The sequence below is a fragment of the Scyliorhinus canicula genome, chromosome 6, assembly GCF_902713615.1.
Source record: "Scyliorhinus canicula chromosome 6, sScyCan1.1, whole genome shotgun sequence".
Classification (NCBI taxonomy): domain Eukaryota; kingdom Metazoa; phylum Chordata; class Chondrichthyes; order Carcharhiniformes; family Scyliorhinidae; genus Scyliorhinus; species Scyliorhinus canicula.
In genome coordinates, this window is record NC_052151.1 from 109,527,643 (window position 1) to 109,545,476 (window position 17,834).

Consider the following 17,834-nt stretch of genomic DNA (forward strand, 5'->3'; position numbering starts at 1 on the left):
CTCCACCACTGGCAGCCTTGCCTTCAGCTGTTAAGGCCATGGTTTTTCAAAGTGCAGGTCACAACCCACAGGTGGCTAACAGGTGGGTGTCAGGAAGATCTTGGAGCAATTGGTTGTGCCATTCTTGCGCTTGTCCCGATCACAGGAGAATCACCTGATGGACACTATCTGTTTTTACACTGAGAATGGCAGCTGCATTCGTCTTTTAAATGAAATTAAATGAGACTGTGTGGAATCTTCCGGTCAGAAGCAGCAGCAGAGAGCAGGTGACATGCCCTACATATACACCTGACGTAAAGCACCTTCCATTTATGAGCTTTGGACCCCAGCTCACGGAGCAGAGTTGCTTCCATTTTCCAGTTGATGGCAAGAGCATTGTGAAAATGGATCATTTTCTGAAAATGAGACTCAAATAGGCAGTGTACTTATTGAACAGGATCTCACAACAGAATCTGCTGGAGAGAGCTGTTCAGGAGAGCAGTGCATTATGGTAACAGCTGAACAGAGGTCTGAAGAGACCTCCAGGGCCTCTGGTTAACAGCCTAAAAAGAAAGAAACTTAGCTCTGGAATAAAACAATATTAATCTGATTTCTTGAGGTATGGTTTTGTCAAGTGTTTCAATGCAAATAAGGATGCAAAGCCTATGTGTGTTATATGCAGGTAAGTACTGGTAAATGAGAGGAGAAGTTTCAGATTTTGACAGAGAAGTGGTGGGTCAAAAGTTAATTTTTAGGTTGAGACCCCAGAGTCAGTTATTAACTTAGAGCTGACTCCAAATGAAAAGACTTCACTGATGTTGTGGACCTGTGATACCACATTAAAAGTTCATGATGTTGTCAGCATTCTGGAGTAGCAACTCCCAGGAGTATCCGGCACTGAGTAAAACACACATTTTGTTGCAATTGCACTTCAGTATGTCCTACATGTGCGAGGTTGGATTTTCTGTTTTAAAAAAGGTGAAGATGGCACAAAGGAACTGCCTGACGTCAGCACCTGATATGTGCATTGCCCTCTCCTCCTTTGAAGCTGATTCAAGTGAGATCATGAGGACCAAACGGGCTCCCTTTTCGCATTAAAGGTAATCGAATGTGGTATGTGCCGCAAAGGTCGGTTGGCATGGGTCACGAAGGTCGGCTGGCGTGAATCGTGTAGGTCAGATGGCATCAGTCCCAAAAGTCGGCTGGCGTGGATCCCGAAGGTGGGCCAGTTGGCAAAAGTGGGTCTCGGGAAAAAAAGTTTGAAAAACACTGGGTCTAGGCCCTAAAGTCTCGAACTATCTCCCTAAACCTTCCCTAGCATAATTTGCTTGCTTTTGCACTCTCCGGCCCTCATTTACATTGAGATGCGTGGGCAGAGGAGACGGTCAGTGGCTGGGAAATATGGCAATGATGAAGAATTTGATATTCAATTTCTTGCACACAGCTGGTCATGTTGGAAGGCTGGGGCAGCTGGTAACTCTGTGGGGAAACCTGCTATACACCTGCAGCTGGGGAGGACAGGGGAAGTGTGCAGATCATGGGGCGGGAAGGTTGGTGTGAAAATCAGGGGAAGGGTCTGTAAAGATCACACTGCCATAGAGAGATCACACGGATGGGCTCTGGAGATGGTAAGAGGAGCATTCTGAAGGAGTGGTCTGGAGAGTGTGGGTAGGGGGTTCTAGAAATCACAAAGAGGAGGGTCTGGAGCTCACCAGTGAAGAGCTCACACAAAGTGTGTGCAAATGTCACAAAAATGCTTCCAAGGTTGGGTGGAGTCCGCAGATAGAGGGGGCGGGTCTGGGGATAGAGAGGAGTAAGGAGTCTGGAGAAAATGAGAATGAGGGGCTCTGAAGATAGTGAGGAGGAGGAAGTCTGGAGATGGTGAGGAAAGGGAGTCCAGAGATTGCAGGACAGAGGAGTCCAGGGGAAACAGTCCTGTTTCATCTAGCCCACAAGTAGTGCTGGAAAAGCATTAACCTATTGCATCCTTCTTATCTCCCTTTAGCTGCCAGGTTTCTGAGCCCCAAAATTCCAAAAACTAATAACATCTGATATTTATCAGCTTATAATTACTGACGCATCTCTTGAGAGCCGGTTACATTGCTGATACCCACTCCATCCAGTTAAGTCAGAAATTCCAATGTGCTTTACGTGGTATAAAAGTTTTACATAGTGAGTGAAGACTGAGAGAGCACAGGAGTGGGGGTTGGGGGGAAGGCAGTAGGTAGTGGTTAAGGGAAGGGTGTTGGGGGAGGGGTGGATGGGGGGAGAATAGAGGGGTGGGGAAGGGGGCGGCACCATCGGGAGAGTGGGGTAGTGGTGGACACTCTGTGAAACCCTTTAAAATATCTGCACCTCGACCAGTTTGACGCCTCAGGCACTTTTTTGCGCAATGTAGGCCGAACACCAATCCTACGCCCCCATCTCCCCGGATATGGAGGTCCTAGAATCCTGTGGCCACCCCCCATCCCCCGGCACACAGAGCTGAGGTGAGAGTGACTGTCCTTGACATCAAGTCAGCATTTGACCGAGTATGGCATCAAGGAGCCCTAGCTAAACTGGAGTCAACGTGAATCAGGGGGGAAACTCTCCGCTGGTTGGAGTCATGCCTGGCACAAAGGAAGATGGTTATGGTGGTTGGAGGTCAATCATCTCAGCTTCAGGACAACACTGCAGGTGTTCCTCAGGATAGTGTCCTAGACCCAAACATCTTCAGGTGCTTCATCAAAGACCTGCCTTCCATCATAAGGTCAGAAGATGGCATTACCATCACTGAATCCCCCGCAATCAACATCCTGAGGGTTACCATTGATCAGAAACTGAACTGGACTAGCCATATTAATACTGTGGCTAGCAGTAACTCACCTCCTGACCCCCCCCCCCCCCCCCCCCCCACTCAAAAGCCGGTCCACCATCTACAAGGTACAAGTCAAGAGTGTAATGGAACACTTTCCACTTGCTTGGATGAGTGCAGCTGCAACACCAGTTAAGAAGCTTGACACAGGAGGAAGAACGGTGGCACAATGGTTAGCATTGCTGCTTCACGGCCCTGATGACCCGAGTTTGATTCCGGCCCCGGGTCACTGTCTGTGTGGAGTTTGCACATTCTCCCCGTGTTTGCGCGGGTCTCATCCACAACCCAAAAGGATGTGCAGGTAGATGAATTGACCACACTAAATTGCCCCTTAATTGGAAAAAAAGAATTTGGTACTCTAAATTTATAAACATAAAAGCTCAACACCATACAGGACAAAGCAGCCCGCTTGATTGCTCACACTTCCGCAAACATTCAAATCCTCCACCACCGACAAACAGTGGCTACCGTGTTCCCCTCTACAAGATGTCCTGCAATAACTCACCAAGGTTCCTTAGACAGGACTTTCCAAACCCATGACCACTACCATCTAGAAGGACAAGAGCAGCAGTTATCTGGGAACCCCATCACCCATATGGAGGTTCCCCTCCAAGTCACTCCTGACTTGGAAATTGTGGTGAATTCATACTGTATTGTAATTCACACTGTATTGCATTGTATTATGTCCTTGTGGGCTCTGTCTGTGAGCCGTTGCGCGGCTCTGCCCATAGGGGGAGATGAGGAGCTTGTACAGGGCTCCACCCTTGGCTCCGACCATGGCTCCGCCCATGGCTCCGCCCTTGGCCCCTCCCACTACCGGAAGTATAAAGTGCTGCAGCCGTGAGCCTGCTCTCAGTTCTTCTGGTCGCAGGCAGGCTCAGTTGTAAGACTATTAACACCACAGTTTACTTCCAATCGTGTCTCTAGTGAATTGATGGTCACATCAATTTAATAGTCTTAGAAAACTTGAAGAAAACTACTATGGAATCAGCCCTCAAACCTGATCGACTAGAACTCGACCCGCAGGCTGCAGAGGCGAAGGACATCTTCCTACACTGGCTTCGATGTTTCAAGGCCTACCTGGCTGAATCGAGCACCTCCGAGACTACAGAGGAGCAGAAACACACGCATGGGTGAGCCATCGTACCTCTACGCAACTCAAACTGTACCACCTCATATACTGAGGCCCTGGCTATGCTCGACCAATTGTACGTGCGGCCGGTAGACGAGGTCTACGCGCGGCACTTTTCACTACCCGCCGCCAGCGCCCCACAGAGTCGCTGGAAGACTTCCTGCGCGGCTAAAAGCCCTTGCTCGGGACTGCAATTTTCAGGCTGTTATGGTCTCCCAGCATATAGAACTCCCTGTCCGTGATGTATATGTTGCAGGGCTCAGGTCTAACTATGTGCGCCAGCGATTACTTGAGAAAGGGGCCCAGAACTTGGAGGACACGGCAAAGTTAACTATGACTATGGAGGTCGCATTCCGCAGTCTGAACTCATTCCCCGCGGACCAAGCGACCCCCATCGTGGGCCCCCGACCAGCAACTGCCCCAGGCCTGTGCCGCGCGGCCACCCACTCACTACGGAGCGCCAGCGTGCCATTTTTGTGGCCAGTCCCAACACCCGCGGCAAGCACTGCCCGGCCCGCAAAGCGACCTGCGGTCGCAAAGGACACTATGCCCGAGTCTGCCTGGCAAAATTGAAACTTTCTAACTCCCCCGCAGTCCAGAGCACCCGCCTCCCAAACTCACAGGCCCGCAGACCCCGTAATGCTGCAGCGTGTCTGTCGACTCCGCCTCCGCCCGACACGTGCGTCTCATGGGAGCCGCCATCTTGGCAATCCTCCCCCACGTGGCCGGCCATGTGCGAGTCATGGGGGCCGCCATCTTGGACGCCATCTTACTCGCCGCCCGCCACGTGCGGGCCACAGGGGCGGCCATCTTGGACGCCACCTTCTTCATCACCCGCCACGTGCGATCAACGGGGGCCGTCATCTTGGCCGTCAATCGAACCTCACTTCGACGACTACGACCTCAGTGGACAGTCATCACGGGGCCACTCCAGCACTGCTGATCGAGCCGCCGACTACCCGCACTCAAAGCAGTCACGTTGGACCAGTCGCGTCCGAAGCACCTCCAGAGCTCGATGATGTCCGTTAAAATCAACGGGTACAGGACACCGTGCCTCTTCGACTCCGGGAGCACCGAGAGCTTCGTACATCCTGACCTGGTAAGACGCTGTTCGCTCCCTATCTTCCCTGCACGGCAAACTATCTCCCTCGCCTCGGGCTCGCACTCGGTCAACATACAAGGGCGCACCGTCGCGACCCTAAAGATTCAGGGCGCCAGCTACTCTAATTTCCAGCTGTACGTACTCGCCGACCTCTGCGCCCCACTCTTACTCGGGCTCGATTTCCAATGTAATCTCAAGAGCCTCACACTCAGCTTCGGCGGACCCCTACCTCCACTCACTATCTGCAGTCTAGCGACTCTAAAAATAGACCCACTGCCACTCTTCGCTAATCTCACTGCTAACTGCAAACCCGTATCCACTCGCAGCAGGCGGTATAGCCTGCAGGACAGGGTATCTATTAGAGCCGAAGTCCAGCGGCTCCTACGTGAGGGAGTCATAGAGGCCAGTAACAGCCCCTGGAGAGCTCAGGTGGTGGTCGTCAAGACCGAGGAAAAGTTCCGGATGGTGGTTGATTATCGCCAAACCATTAACCGGTTCACGCACCTCGATGCGGACCCCCTCCCCATAATTACAGACATGGTCAACCAGATCGGCCAGTGCCGCATATTCTCCACGGTGGATCTGAAGTCTGCTTATCACCAGCTCCCAATCCGCCCGGAGGACCGCCACTACACGGCATTCGAGGCAGATGGCCGCCTCTTCCATTTCCTCCGGGTCCCCTTTGGCATCACGAATGGGGTCTCGGTGTTCCAATGAACAATGGACCCAATGGTGGACCAGTACGGGCTGTGGGCCACGTTTCTGTACTTGGACAATGTCACCATCTGCGGCCATGATCAGCAGGACCACGACGCCAACCTCCACCGATTTCTCCAAACCGCCCAGAAACTCAATCTCACCTACAATACGGAGAAATGCGTTTTCTGCATGACCAGGCTAGCCATCCTCGGCTATGTCGTGGAAAACGGAGTCCTGGGCCCCGACCCGGACCGTATGTGCCCCCTCTTACAACTCCCTCTCCCTCATTGTCCCAGGCCCCTCAAGAGGTGCCTGGGATTCTTCTCTTATTACGCCCAGTGGGTGCCCCAGTATGCGGACAAAGCCCACCCACTATTTAAGACCACACTCTTCCCACTGTCAGCTGAGGCCCGCCAGGCCTTCAACTGCATCAAGGAGGACATCGCCAAAGCCGCTATGCGGGCGGTGGATGAATCCATCCCCTTTCAGCTGGAGAGCGACGCCTCAGAAGTCGCTCTCGCCGCCACTCTGAATCAGGCAGGAAGACCAGTCGCCTACTTCTCCCGAACCCTCTCCGCTTCGGAACTTCGACACTCCTCAGTCGAAAAGGAAGCTCAAGCCATTGTGGAAGCCATACGGCACTGGAGGCACTACCTCGCAGGTAGGAGGTTTACCCTCATTACCGACCAAAGATCAGTTGCCTTTATGTTCGACAACTCGCAAAGGGTCAAAATTAAAAATGAATAAATCTTGCAGTGGAGGATCGAACTCTCCACCTATAATTACGATATCATATATCGACCGGGGAAGCTCAACGAGCCCCCAGATGCCCTGTCCCGCAGCACATGCACCAGCGCGCATGACGTCCGCCTGAAGGCTATCCACAACGACCTCTGCCACCCGGGGGTCACCCGGCTCGCCCACTACGTCAAAGCACGAAATCTGCCTTTCTCCACCGAGGAGGTAAAAGCCATCACCAGGGATTTCCTGATCTGCGCGGAGTGCAAACCGCACTTCTACAGACCAGACAAGGACCACCTGGTAAAGGCATCCAGGCCCTTTGAACGCCTGAGCATCGATTTCAAAGGGCCACTCCCCACGACCAATCGAAATGTGTACTTTCTTAACGTCATCGACGAATTCTCCCGCTTCCCCTTTGCCATCCCGTGCCCCGATATGACCTCCCACACAGTCATCAGAGCCCTGCACAGTATCTTCACCCTGTTCGGTTTCCTCAGCTACGTACACAGCGACAGGGGTTCGTCCTTCATGAGCGACGAGCTGCGTCAGTACCTGCTCGACAAGGGCATCGCCTCGAGCAGGACTACCAGCTACAACCCCATGGGGAACGGGCAGGTGGAGAGGGAGAACGCGACGGTCTGGAAGACCGTCCTACTGACCCTCCGGTCCAGGAATCTCCCGACCTCCCATTGGCAGGAAGTCCTCCCCGACGCGCTCCATGCTATTAGGTCCCTCCTGTGCACCGCCACCAACCAGACCCCTCACAAACGATTATTTGTTTTCTCTAGGGGCACTACCACGGGGGCTTTACTCCCATCCTGGTTGAGGACACCGGGCCCGGTTCTCCTCCGGAAGGACGTCCGGACACACAAAACAGACCCGCTAGTGGAGAGAGTGCTACTGCTCCACTCGAACCACCACTACGCCTTTATTGAATACCCCGACGGCCGTCAGGACACCGTTTCCCTCCGGGACCTGGCGCCTGCAGGATCCACCACCACCACCGCCGAGGTACACCTCACACTACACCCCACCCAACCCCCCATGCCCTGCGTCACCGCGCCTATAGGTTCCCTGCCCACGCTCGGCGCCCCCGCGCCTATAGGTTTCCTGCGCCCCCCCCCCTTCACCCGTCGCACCGGTCAGGAATGAAGCTCGGACCGAAACACCCCCGGAGTCCACCCTCATACCCACACCGATCGTCAACACCCAGCCACCCGAAGAGACTGCAACCCCGGTTCTCCGCCGATCCCAAAGGACGACTCGGCCACCGGACCGGCTCAACGTGCAAACCCGTCACCCCCGCCGGACTTGATTTTTTTACATGGGGTGAATGTGGTGAATTCATACTGTATTGTAATTCACACTGTATTGCATTGCATTGTATTATGTCCTTGCGGGCTCTGTATGTGAGCCGTTGCGTGGCTCTGCCCATAGGGGGAGATGAGGAGCTTGTACAGGGCTCCACCCTTGGCTCCGCCCATGGCTCCGCCCTTGGACCCTCCCACTACCGGAAGTATAAAGTGCTGCAGCCGTGAGCCTGCTCTCAGTTCTTCTGGTCGCAGGCAGGCTCAGTTGTAAGACTATTAAAACCACAGTTTACTTCCAATCGCGTCTCTAGTGAATTGATGGTCACATCAGAAATATATCATCACTCCTTCACTGTTGCTGCGGCAACATCCTGGAACTCCCTCCCTAATAGCACAGTGGGTGTACCTACACCTCAAGGACTGCAGCGGTTCAAGAGGGCAACTCACCGCCACCTTCTGAAGGGCAACTAGGGATAGGCAATAAATGTTGGCCTAACCAGAATGCCCACATCCTGTAAATGAATTTACAAAAACACCACGTGCAGATGATAGGTGTGAGCGAACGCAGACAGGCTGAGGTTGGATTACGGCATAGATTGAGGAGCACCAGGGCTCAGCTCTCTGCAGGTTATCATCACCCCCCTTCCCTTGACAATGAAGCAGATGGCGCCGACAGTCGCATTACCCTGGAATGATGTTACGCAGATCCTGGGAGGATGGGAAATGATAGGGAGGAGAGAGGGGACAATGGTGATGGGGGGGATGCAGAGGGATGGGGGTGTGTGGGAAGGGGGCTGGAGAGAGGGGAATAACGGTCAAGGACATGTCCTATGTGAAGCGGTGAGGATGAGGCCCTTCCTGGCCCTCCGGGCTTGGCAGACCCTTGCCGTTACCGCCTGCCATTGCATTCTCCGGCTGTTCCTGTGGGCCATCCCCAGCCTCTTCCTCCAGCCCCTCCTGGTCCGGCCCCTCCTCAACCCACTCCTCGAGGAGGTGGCCACATATCCACCCTAAGAATGTTGCCTCGCTGTTGTGCCAGGTTGTGGAGGGCACATTGAACCATCACAAATGGGAAACCCTCTGGGAAATGTACTGGAGAGTAATCGAGGCATTGAATCGCATTTTAAGGAGTCGGATGCACCGCTCAATGACAGTCCAGGTGGGGCCTCATTGTATCGGGCCTCCTCATCCATTACCGGCCTCCGTACTTGCATCATTCGTCTAGTTCTTAGAGGGTATTATTCCCTTATTCCCCCCCCTTAAGCCAACTGGCTATCCTGTGGTGGGCCTCAAAGAGGCCCGGGGTGTCTGACTTCCCTGGGATATAGGTGTTGTGCACACTCCTGGGAAGTGTGCACACACGTGCATGAACTTCATGAGTTGGTTGCATATGAGCTGGATGTTCAGGGAGTGGAATCACTTCCTGTGAATGTAGGGCACTCCCTGATGGCCCAATGAGTGCAAGGCAACATGCGTGCCATCTATTACAAACTGGACTTGCATCTCGGCAATGACGGAGAATCCTGTCATCGACATGACCTGCCCCACATCCCCTGCCATCGGATGTGACCTGCCCATGCACCTCTGGCCACAGTGGGTGCTCTTGGTCACCGGACCCCACACCCAGTACCCTAGATACCCACACGTAACATTGCCTGTACCGAGATGCACCCGCAGAAATGTCCCCGGTGCTGGGGCCAGATGTTGCTTCCTGCAGTCCTCGGGCACAGTGTCCAGGCATCACGGTCTGATTGGGATGCTCGGCAATAACTGCCACATGCCAGGTCTACCCACAGGAATCACTTGAGAGCTGTGATAAGGCCATAAGACCATAAGACATAGGAGCAGAATTAGGCCACTCGGCCCATTGAGTCTGCTCTGCCATTCAATCATGGTTGATATTTTCTCATCCCCATTCTCCTGCCTTCTCCCCATAACCCCTGATCCCCTTATTAATCAAGAACCTATCTATCTCTGTCTTAAAGACACTCAACAAATTGGCCTCCACAGCCTTCTGTGGCAAAGAGTTCCACAGATTCACCACCCTCTGGCTGAAGAAATTTCTCCTCATCTCTGTTATAAAGGATCATCCCTTTAGTCTGAGATGGTGTCGCCTGGTTCTAGTTTTTCCTACAAGTGGAAACATCCTCTCCACGTCCACTCTGTCCAGGCCTCGCAGTATCCTGTAAGTTTCAATAAGATCCCCTCTCATCCTTCTAAACTCCAACGAGTACAGACCCAGAGTCCTCAAACGTTCCTCATACGACAAGTTCTTCATTCCAGGGATCATTCTTGTGAACCTCCTCTGGACCCTTTCCAAGGCCAGCATATCCTTCCTTCGATATGGGGCCCAAAACTACTCACCACACTCCAAATGGGGTCTGACCAGAGCCTTATACAGCCTCAGAAGTACATCCCTGGTCTTGAATTCTAGCCCTCTTGACAAGAATGCTAACATTGCATTTACCTTCTTAACGCTGCTGAACCTTGAGAATCGTGAACAAGGACTCCCAAGTGGCTTTGTGCTTCTGCTTTTCGAAGCATTTCCCCATTTAGAAAATAGTCTATGCCTAAATTCCTACATCCAAAGTGCATAGCCTCACACTTTTCCACATTGTATTTCATTTGCCACTTCACTGCCCACTCTCCTAGCTTGTTCAAGTCCTTCTGCAGCCCCCTTGCTTCCTCAATACTACCTGTCCCTCTACAGACTTTTGTAATATTCTGAAAACTTAGTAACAGTGCCTTCAGTACCTTCTTCCAGATCATTAATGTATATTGTAAAAAGTTGTGGTCCCAGCACAGACCCCTGAGACACACCACTAGTCACTGGCTGCCATCCTGAAAAATCCTGAAAAAAGTGATGTGCTCACTTAACTACTATTGACAATTCCTTATTAGCAATAGCCTTCAGCCGTGCATACAGAGGCCTCCACCATCAGTGGAAGTTACGGGTGAACATTGGGGTAGGCAGGCAGGGGCTGGGGTTGCCTCAATAACGGGTACACACAATTCAGGGTGTGGCATGGCGGACCTGCAGGCACTAAGGCAGCCACCCATGGGCAACCTTCCCCCACCACTGGTGGCTCACCCCGACCCTTGGCTGACCCCCTGTGCCAGTTCTCCATCCTCCAGCCAACCACCCATGCACCAGGGCAAAAACCCTAGTGACCCCAGGCTCATTGTCTGGGAGCGATGATGGCTACTCACGTCATCGGCAACCATTCCGCCATTTTCACATTTTTAAAAAGGGTGTCCTAATCGGTGCCCACGTGACCACTTGTTGGAGAGGCGGTTAGATCACGGGAGGTTGTTAGGTGGGGGGGGGGGGTCACTCCGATTAATTGTATGGTGATTGGCCTTAAGTGCTGCTTATTGGTTCTTCGCCACGCCACGGCGGGCCAGTTAGATCGCAAACCGATCGATGTCTGGTGGGGTTCTCGCTTTTGGCCTCATCTGCGATCTAACAGTCGCATTACACTCTTGCTCTTGCTCCCTTTATCTCCCAAATGGTGAATCCTGCCCCATGTGACTAAAAATCAACCAGAGAACCGACATCTCATAATAATTGCAAAATTGTCTACATCTGATTGCACTCACGAAATCAGTTAATGAAAATTGGCTGCAACATTAAAAAAATTATAGGGGCATTGCCTGGTGCAAACCAGCTAATTCAGGACAACAGCATGAGAGCCCCTAAATGGGGTTTGCACCAGGCGCCGACCAGTGCACAGGTGCCTCCCCGTTGCAATTGACGTAATTTCACGCCCTCACTGAACGTGAACCAGATTAGCATATTTAAATCATCATTTATAGATGTTGGGACTGTTTGAAGCCAGATTCTCCCGGGTCCCATTATTCTCTCCACCAGCAGCTTAGTGTGAAGCCAATGGGAATACTCCTTCATCCAGCACCAAAGACCAGTGACCACACAGAGTGGACTCTTTGAGAACATCAGAGCCCTGGGAGTCAAAGACATGCCCTGGCACTGCCCCCAGTATCCTGGCACCCTGGTTGCCAGGTTGGCACTGTCAAGGGGCGGGGCCTGAAAGGCATGGAGCCTGAAGGGGACAAGGTCCGAAAGGGAGTGCATGTGCATGAAGGGTGTGCATGAAGGTGGAGGCATGAAAGAGCAGGCGCATTTGATGACCCCATAGCAGGGTGTCACTCACATGGAGGATGGTGGTCACTGGTGCTCAGTGATTGCAGAGGGGTGCCTGATATCAACGAGAAGGGGCGTCTGAAGGGAGATCCATTGTGAAGGTCCCGATGCCAATGCAAGCAATCCTTGCAATCCTTGTTTGGGGGTGGGAGTTGACGCTGGCGAGGATGGTGGGGTATTACTTTGATATCAGTTCGCCCTTTGAAAAGATGCCCTGACCTCTGTGAAGCCAGGCTTGTTCATGTGTTTTAGCACTGCCCTTCTCAGAGCTGGTGCAAATCAGGTCAGCCCTCCAGAAAAAAGATGCAGGAAGATTGCGATGGGAATCATGCCAGAACAGCCAGTGCGATTTTCACCAGTTTTCTCGCCCAAAATGAGATTTTGGCTGAGATCCCCCAGCCCATCGTGCTCAAGCGAGAGCACAACGGGGGCGGAGAATCCTGGGAGAGGCCTGCAGCGAGCCTCCCAACAGGCTTCTCGCCTCCCGAGATTTACCGGAGTTGAGCAAGACGACGGAGTAGGAACCCCGCCCGAAATGGGCAGGATCGAATGAACCCCACGGAAGTAGGTCAGAAACCAACTTGTGAACTACCTTCCCGGGATCCCCCAGCCTCCATTGATTCACTGGCCTCCCCAGGGAGGTTGCAGTTGGGCACCAATCAGTGTAACAGATGGACCAGCACCCGTGGGGTCTCCCAGGCCACCAGAACCCCCTGGGTGGTTAGAGTAAGTGCGGGATGTACCCCTGGTCCTCCCCCTGCAACATGGGCACTTTGGCACTGCCATCCTGGCACTGCCAAGGTGCCCAGATGGCACTGCCCAGACAGAAGGAGAACTGCCTGGGTGCTAGGGTGGCAATGCAATGGTGCCCAGGTGTCTGGGTATCACTGCCAAGGGTCGGGGCAAGGGGGGGGCATCCCCGTGAAACAAGGGTGGAGGAAGGGTTTTAAGGGTGGGGGAGTGCATGGTAGGGGTACTGTAAGGGGGCTTTGTGAGGCCTGAAGAGGGGAGATCACCATGGACCCCATAGCATGGTGTCCTCTCTTGGGAAGTATGAGGTAGTGTCCATGCCTGTGGGAGGTTACATTACCCATGGATGTGGTGTGGGGGGGACCCACAAGCTCACTTAGAGATTGGGGCACCCTTTCAAAATGGCGGCCTGATCTCTGAGTTCAGCTCCCCACTGCTACAACAAATTCTAAGTGTGGGTTAAACTGGTGATAAACTCCCCAGGGGCCAAAAAGGTGACCAAGTATCATGCACAGCGATGGGGAAATATCCGCCACAAATTAACTCAAAAATTCTGGGGGAGAATCACACCCTTCCTAACTGTTTGGGAGAATTCCACCCATGGGTGGAATTTTCTGCTTGCCGATGCCGATTTTGTAATCAGTGATCGGGTGGTGAATCCCTTTTTACAACCGAATCTGGGACGACACCTGTTTTCGGATGCTCCGCCCTCTCCAAAATGGCATCATCGAGGAGTATGGCCCAAGCCTTTGGGACAGCGTCAGGACGTCACCTGAAGGCACTCACCAATGCTCCGCCCACAATGGGCTGAGTTCACAATGGCGCGGTTCACTTGTGTTCTCAGTTTTCATGAACTTCCCAAGGCCACAACAGTCGGGGGGAGCCGTGCTTCTGGCCGCGGGGTGGCTTCATCCAGGGCTAGGGGGACTGGTGGTGTTTGTCCAGTGGGTGGCGAAGGGGGATCCAGGGGGGCATTATCTGGCAGATCGGGTCCATACACAGCTGGTGCCATGCAGGTTGGTGCCGTGTGCATTCGCGGCCGTGGACCCAGCCATTCTCCGGCCATATTTTGCATGGGAGCTAGGGTTTTCCCGCCGCGGCTGCCAGTCCCTCACTAGTCCCGGAATCACAGTTCCCACGCCGGCGTCAGCACTTAGCCGCAGAATCCAGCCCGTTATGTTTTTATTATTTTTCCCCTTGGTTTAGTGGTCAATAAACTTGCTTGTTCTTTAGCTCAAGAAAACTCTTTTTAATTGGCTCCTTATTGTTTACTGCTGAAATACTTAAATACATTCTTATTTGTGAAAAATAAATTTAAGCCTATGTTGTGACCAACTGAGCAGGTTGAATCGAGGGGAGCCAGTTCATCCCTTCTCACCTGGTCACACTAAACAATTAGGTATCAAGAATAATATAACATAGATCATACATACCTGAAAAGCGTTGAGAATTGTGAATATATAATGGAAAACCTTAGAAGAATCCTTTTGAAAAGTTGGTACTCCAAATGCCCAAGTGAGACCGAGGATTGGGGTTAGCACCGCAATGCTTCTCACAACTTGTCTGAATGTTTCTTTCTCCTGGTTATTGCTTCTGGATCTGTCCCCGATTGTTGGTCGTAGCAGCTTAAATATGACTACAATCAGAACAATGAGGTTGATTGCGATTATAGCCAGTGCAGGTATAACAAATGCAAGTAGAGGGTACTCTTTCTCCCAGCCGAGCCAACAGGCATCTTCTCTGGTGTAAATGTTTCTTGGATAGGTAACTCCGATTGTGATGGCAGTGATTATTAATGGACATAGGTAACCAATACTAAATGATATTCCCATCATAACTGACTTACTGAGGTCATGGAATGGGAAAAGCAAATGATACACAAGTAGAAGGCCCAGGGTTAACATCCAAAAAAATAAGGCAAGATAGAAAAATTGAATTAAAAAAGTCGCAGCTGTGCAAGCCTTTGTTCCTGGATCTACAGCTGAAGCCACAATGAACCATATGTCAGCTACCAGCAGGTTTACCGCAATGTTCAGAATTCCAATATGACGCATGTAAGAGGTCTTATTTTTGGTCACATGCTTCCATACGATGCCCTCTATAATAATCGTGATTAATAAACATCCAATTGATATGGCAATTCCACTTATAGTTATATACGACAAAGCTGGGTCGGCTATTACATAAGGGGACATTAAAATAGAAAAGGATGTCAAGTGATCACAGTTACATGTGATATTGTCACCATTAATTTCAGAGGTACAGCCAGTGTTATTCCATGCACCATTGCCACTAAAATCCCAAAATGCACACATGGCAGTGTTCAGATCAAGCATTCGATTTCTTGGTGAGAAGGTCAAGTTGATGTTAACAGATTTTATAATGTTTGATGTTATTGTCATAACAAGACCATTAATCAAAAATTTTCCACTGAAGGTTGCGGTGTTGGGTAAAATATCAATCCATGTTGGATATGCAATTATGGCAACTGTGTCATTTGTTGTATCCTCAAATTCTTCAGTGGAAATGGATACACTCGCACTTAAATTTGCATATTCCTTGATGGAAAAATTACCAAAGGTTACATTAAAAGGGGTTTGATTGTTCTGATGACCAATTCTCACAGCTGTAAACTCAAGATTGTCTTCTTTGATGTTTAAAGTGTCATTCTGCAGATTGAAGCGAATATTAAAATTTTCTACTGACTGTAATAATTGAGAACATGTGCTGGGAATAGTTTCATTTTGTGGGTTTTTGAGAACTTTCCATACATCTATTGACTTCAAAGAAATAGTTTTGCTTACAGCTTTCAAGAAATTCTGAAAAACACAAAAGAGAACTTTATTAACTAAATATTCCATTTCAAATTTACAGAAAATCAAATATTTTTAGCATCAGAAAATTGCCAAAGATACAGGCTTGAACATTAGAACATACAAAAATAATATGCAATGATATGTTCTATTTTTGGAACTTTCAAGCGGTTATTGGATAGGCACATGGAGCACACTAGAATGATAGGGAGTGGGATAGCTTGATCTTGGTTTTGGACAATGCTCGGCACAACATCGAGGGCCGAAGAGCCTATTCTCTGCTGTACTGTTCTATGTTCTTCTATGAAAGAAGAGTTGGTCCATTAAGCCTGTCTCATACTGATGAATCCTCGGGAAACATTACTAACCCCATCTTCCCTGCATAGCCAAATGAATCTCATGAAATGTCTACGAAAAGCAGACTGAATAAACTCAAATCAAATTTGGAAGATTTATTTGCAAACCTTTCAAGTTATCAAAATCAGCTCAGCTAGTCACATTGACCATAGGTACATTAATTGTATATCCACTGACCTTCGATACAATTCAACTCCACCCTGACCTCTTGATTTTACAGCTCCCTTTTGAAGAATTGTAGAAAAGTCAGTACACAACTCAGATGACAGCAATACATTCCAAAAGTTTGGTACTCTCTTGGGGAAAAACACAACTCATATCAATCCTATTTTTCAGTGGAGTTTAATGCATATCTCCATGTCCTCCCCAATCTGTCAACTATAAAAGTCAATGAGCAAACAATTTTCCTCTTTGGTTGCTTGATATACCTTTACATGAGAAACAGAAGCTGGAGTAGATCATTTGGCCACCTGAGCCTGCTTTAATAAAAGACTGTTGATATCTCGCTAGATCCATAAGTAAAGAACTTATGGTCCTATGGGCAGTGAAGGCGGTGAAGGCCAGGAGAAAACACAGGGAAGAGATATGTCAAGGTCCAGTAAGAAAACAGCTGTGAAAACAGCTGAAAGTTCGTCGGGGAGTAGAAAGGTCACCGCGGGGTCACCAAGGAAAATGCAGGCTGGAGCACCAGGGGATGCCTCATTGCTTACGGCTGAAGAAATAACTAAGGTGATGGCTGCGGAATAGAAAGGCAGTTTACAAAATACATGGAGACAATCAGGAAGGAGATGAGGGAGGTTTTGAGGTGGAGGAGGCGATTTCCCCGATAACGACAGCGGTGGTGAGCGCAGTGGCGGAGGTGCAGAAGCAAGAGGAGGCGCTGAAGGAAGTGCAGGAGACGTTGTTGCAGCATGGTGATCAACTAACCTCGATGGGGAAGGAGATACGGAACGTGATGGAGATTAATAAGGATCTGCGAGGAAAAATGGAAGACCTGGAAAACAGATCCAGTCGACAGAATTTGAGGATTGTGGGGCTGCCCGAAGGAGTTGAAGGGCCGAGGCCGACTGAGTATTTTGCTGCGATGCTGGCGAAACTATTGGGGGAGGGGGTGGATCCCTCCCGATATGAACTGGATCGGGCTCTTCGGTCGTGGAGGCCTGTACCAAAGGCGAGTGAGCCGCCAAGGGTAGTGACTCTGTGCTTCCGTAGGTACAGTGTGAAGGAGAAGGTCCTGTGCTGGGCCAAGCAGAAGCGGGTGGTGCAGTGGGCTGGAGCTGGAATACGTGTATACCAGGACTTTATGGTGGAGCTGGCGAGGAGGCGGGCTGCTTTCAACCGGGTGAAAAAGGCACTGTTCATTATCAAGGTGCAGTGCGGCATTGTATATCCAGCAAAGCTGAGGGTGACTTACAAGCTCAAGGACTTTTATTTTGGAACAGCGGAGGCAGCGGAGGAGTTTGCGAAGGCAGAAGGACTGTGGCAGAACTGAGAAATTGAGAAATGGCCATGTGCCGATGTAACCTCAGGACTGTATTTTCTTTTTTTTGTTTGTTTGTTTCACTGCTTGCGGGTGTATGGGCTAAAGGGGCCGATGTTGTATATATTTAGACAAGGGAAGTGATGGGACTTTCACTCTAAGTGAGGGCTCTTTGGGGTGTAGGTGGATATGCGGGGTGTGTGTGCTAAAAGGGGATTTATGGGCTTTCCTAGGGTCGGGGCAAGGGGGAAAGGGACCTGGACGGGGGCCTCCACGCTGGCCGGTCTAAGCCGGCCAGTGAATGGGAGGGGCTGCGGCCATCGGAGCCTGTCAGAACAGGGTCCGAGTGGTCTAGCCGGGGTGGAAAGTTGGGGGGAAGGAACTGAGGTTGGGGGAAGGAGTTTTACAAGAGGCAGTGGACGAGAGGAGTTGGGGAGGAGGGGGGTGGGTTTACA

At 50.9% G+C, this 17,834-nt stretch overlaps 1 protein-coding gene across 1 annotated transcript in view; it reads right to left on the reverse strand.

Annotated features, from left to right (window-relative positions):
- LOC119966826 (adhesion G protein-coupled receptor F5-like) overlaps window positions 1-15,347 on the reverse strand; it is a 29,364-nt gene extending 14,017 nt beyond the window's left edge. The window contains exon 1 of the mRNA XM_038798798.1: window positions 14,163-15,347. Within this exon, the coding sequence (XP_038654726.1) occupies window positions 14,163-15,131 (969 nt within the window). The 5' untranslated portion in view covers window positions 15,132-15,347. The remainder of the gene's footprint in view (window positions 1-14,162) is intronic.
- Between the last annotated feature and the right edge of the window lie 2,487 nt (window positions 15,348-17,834).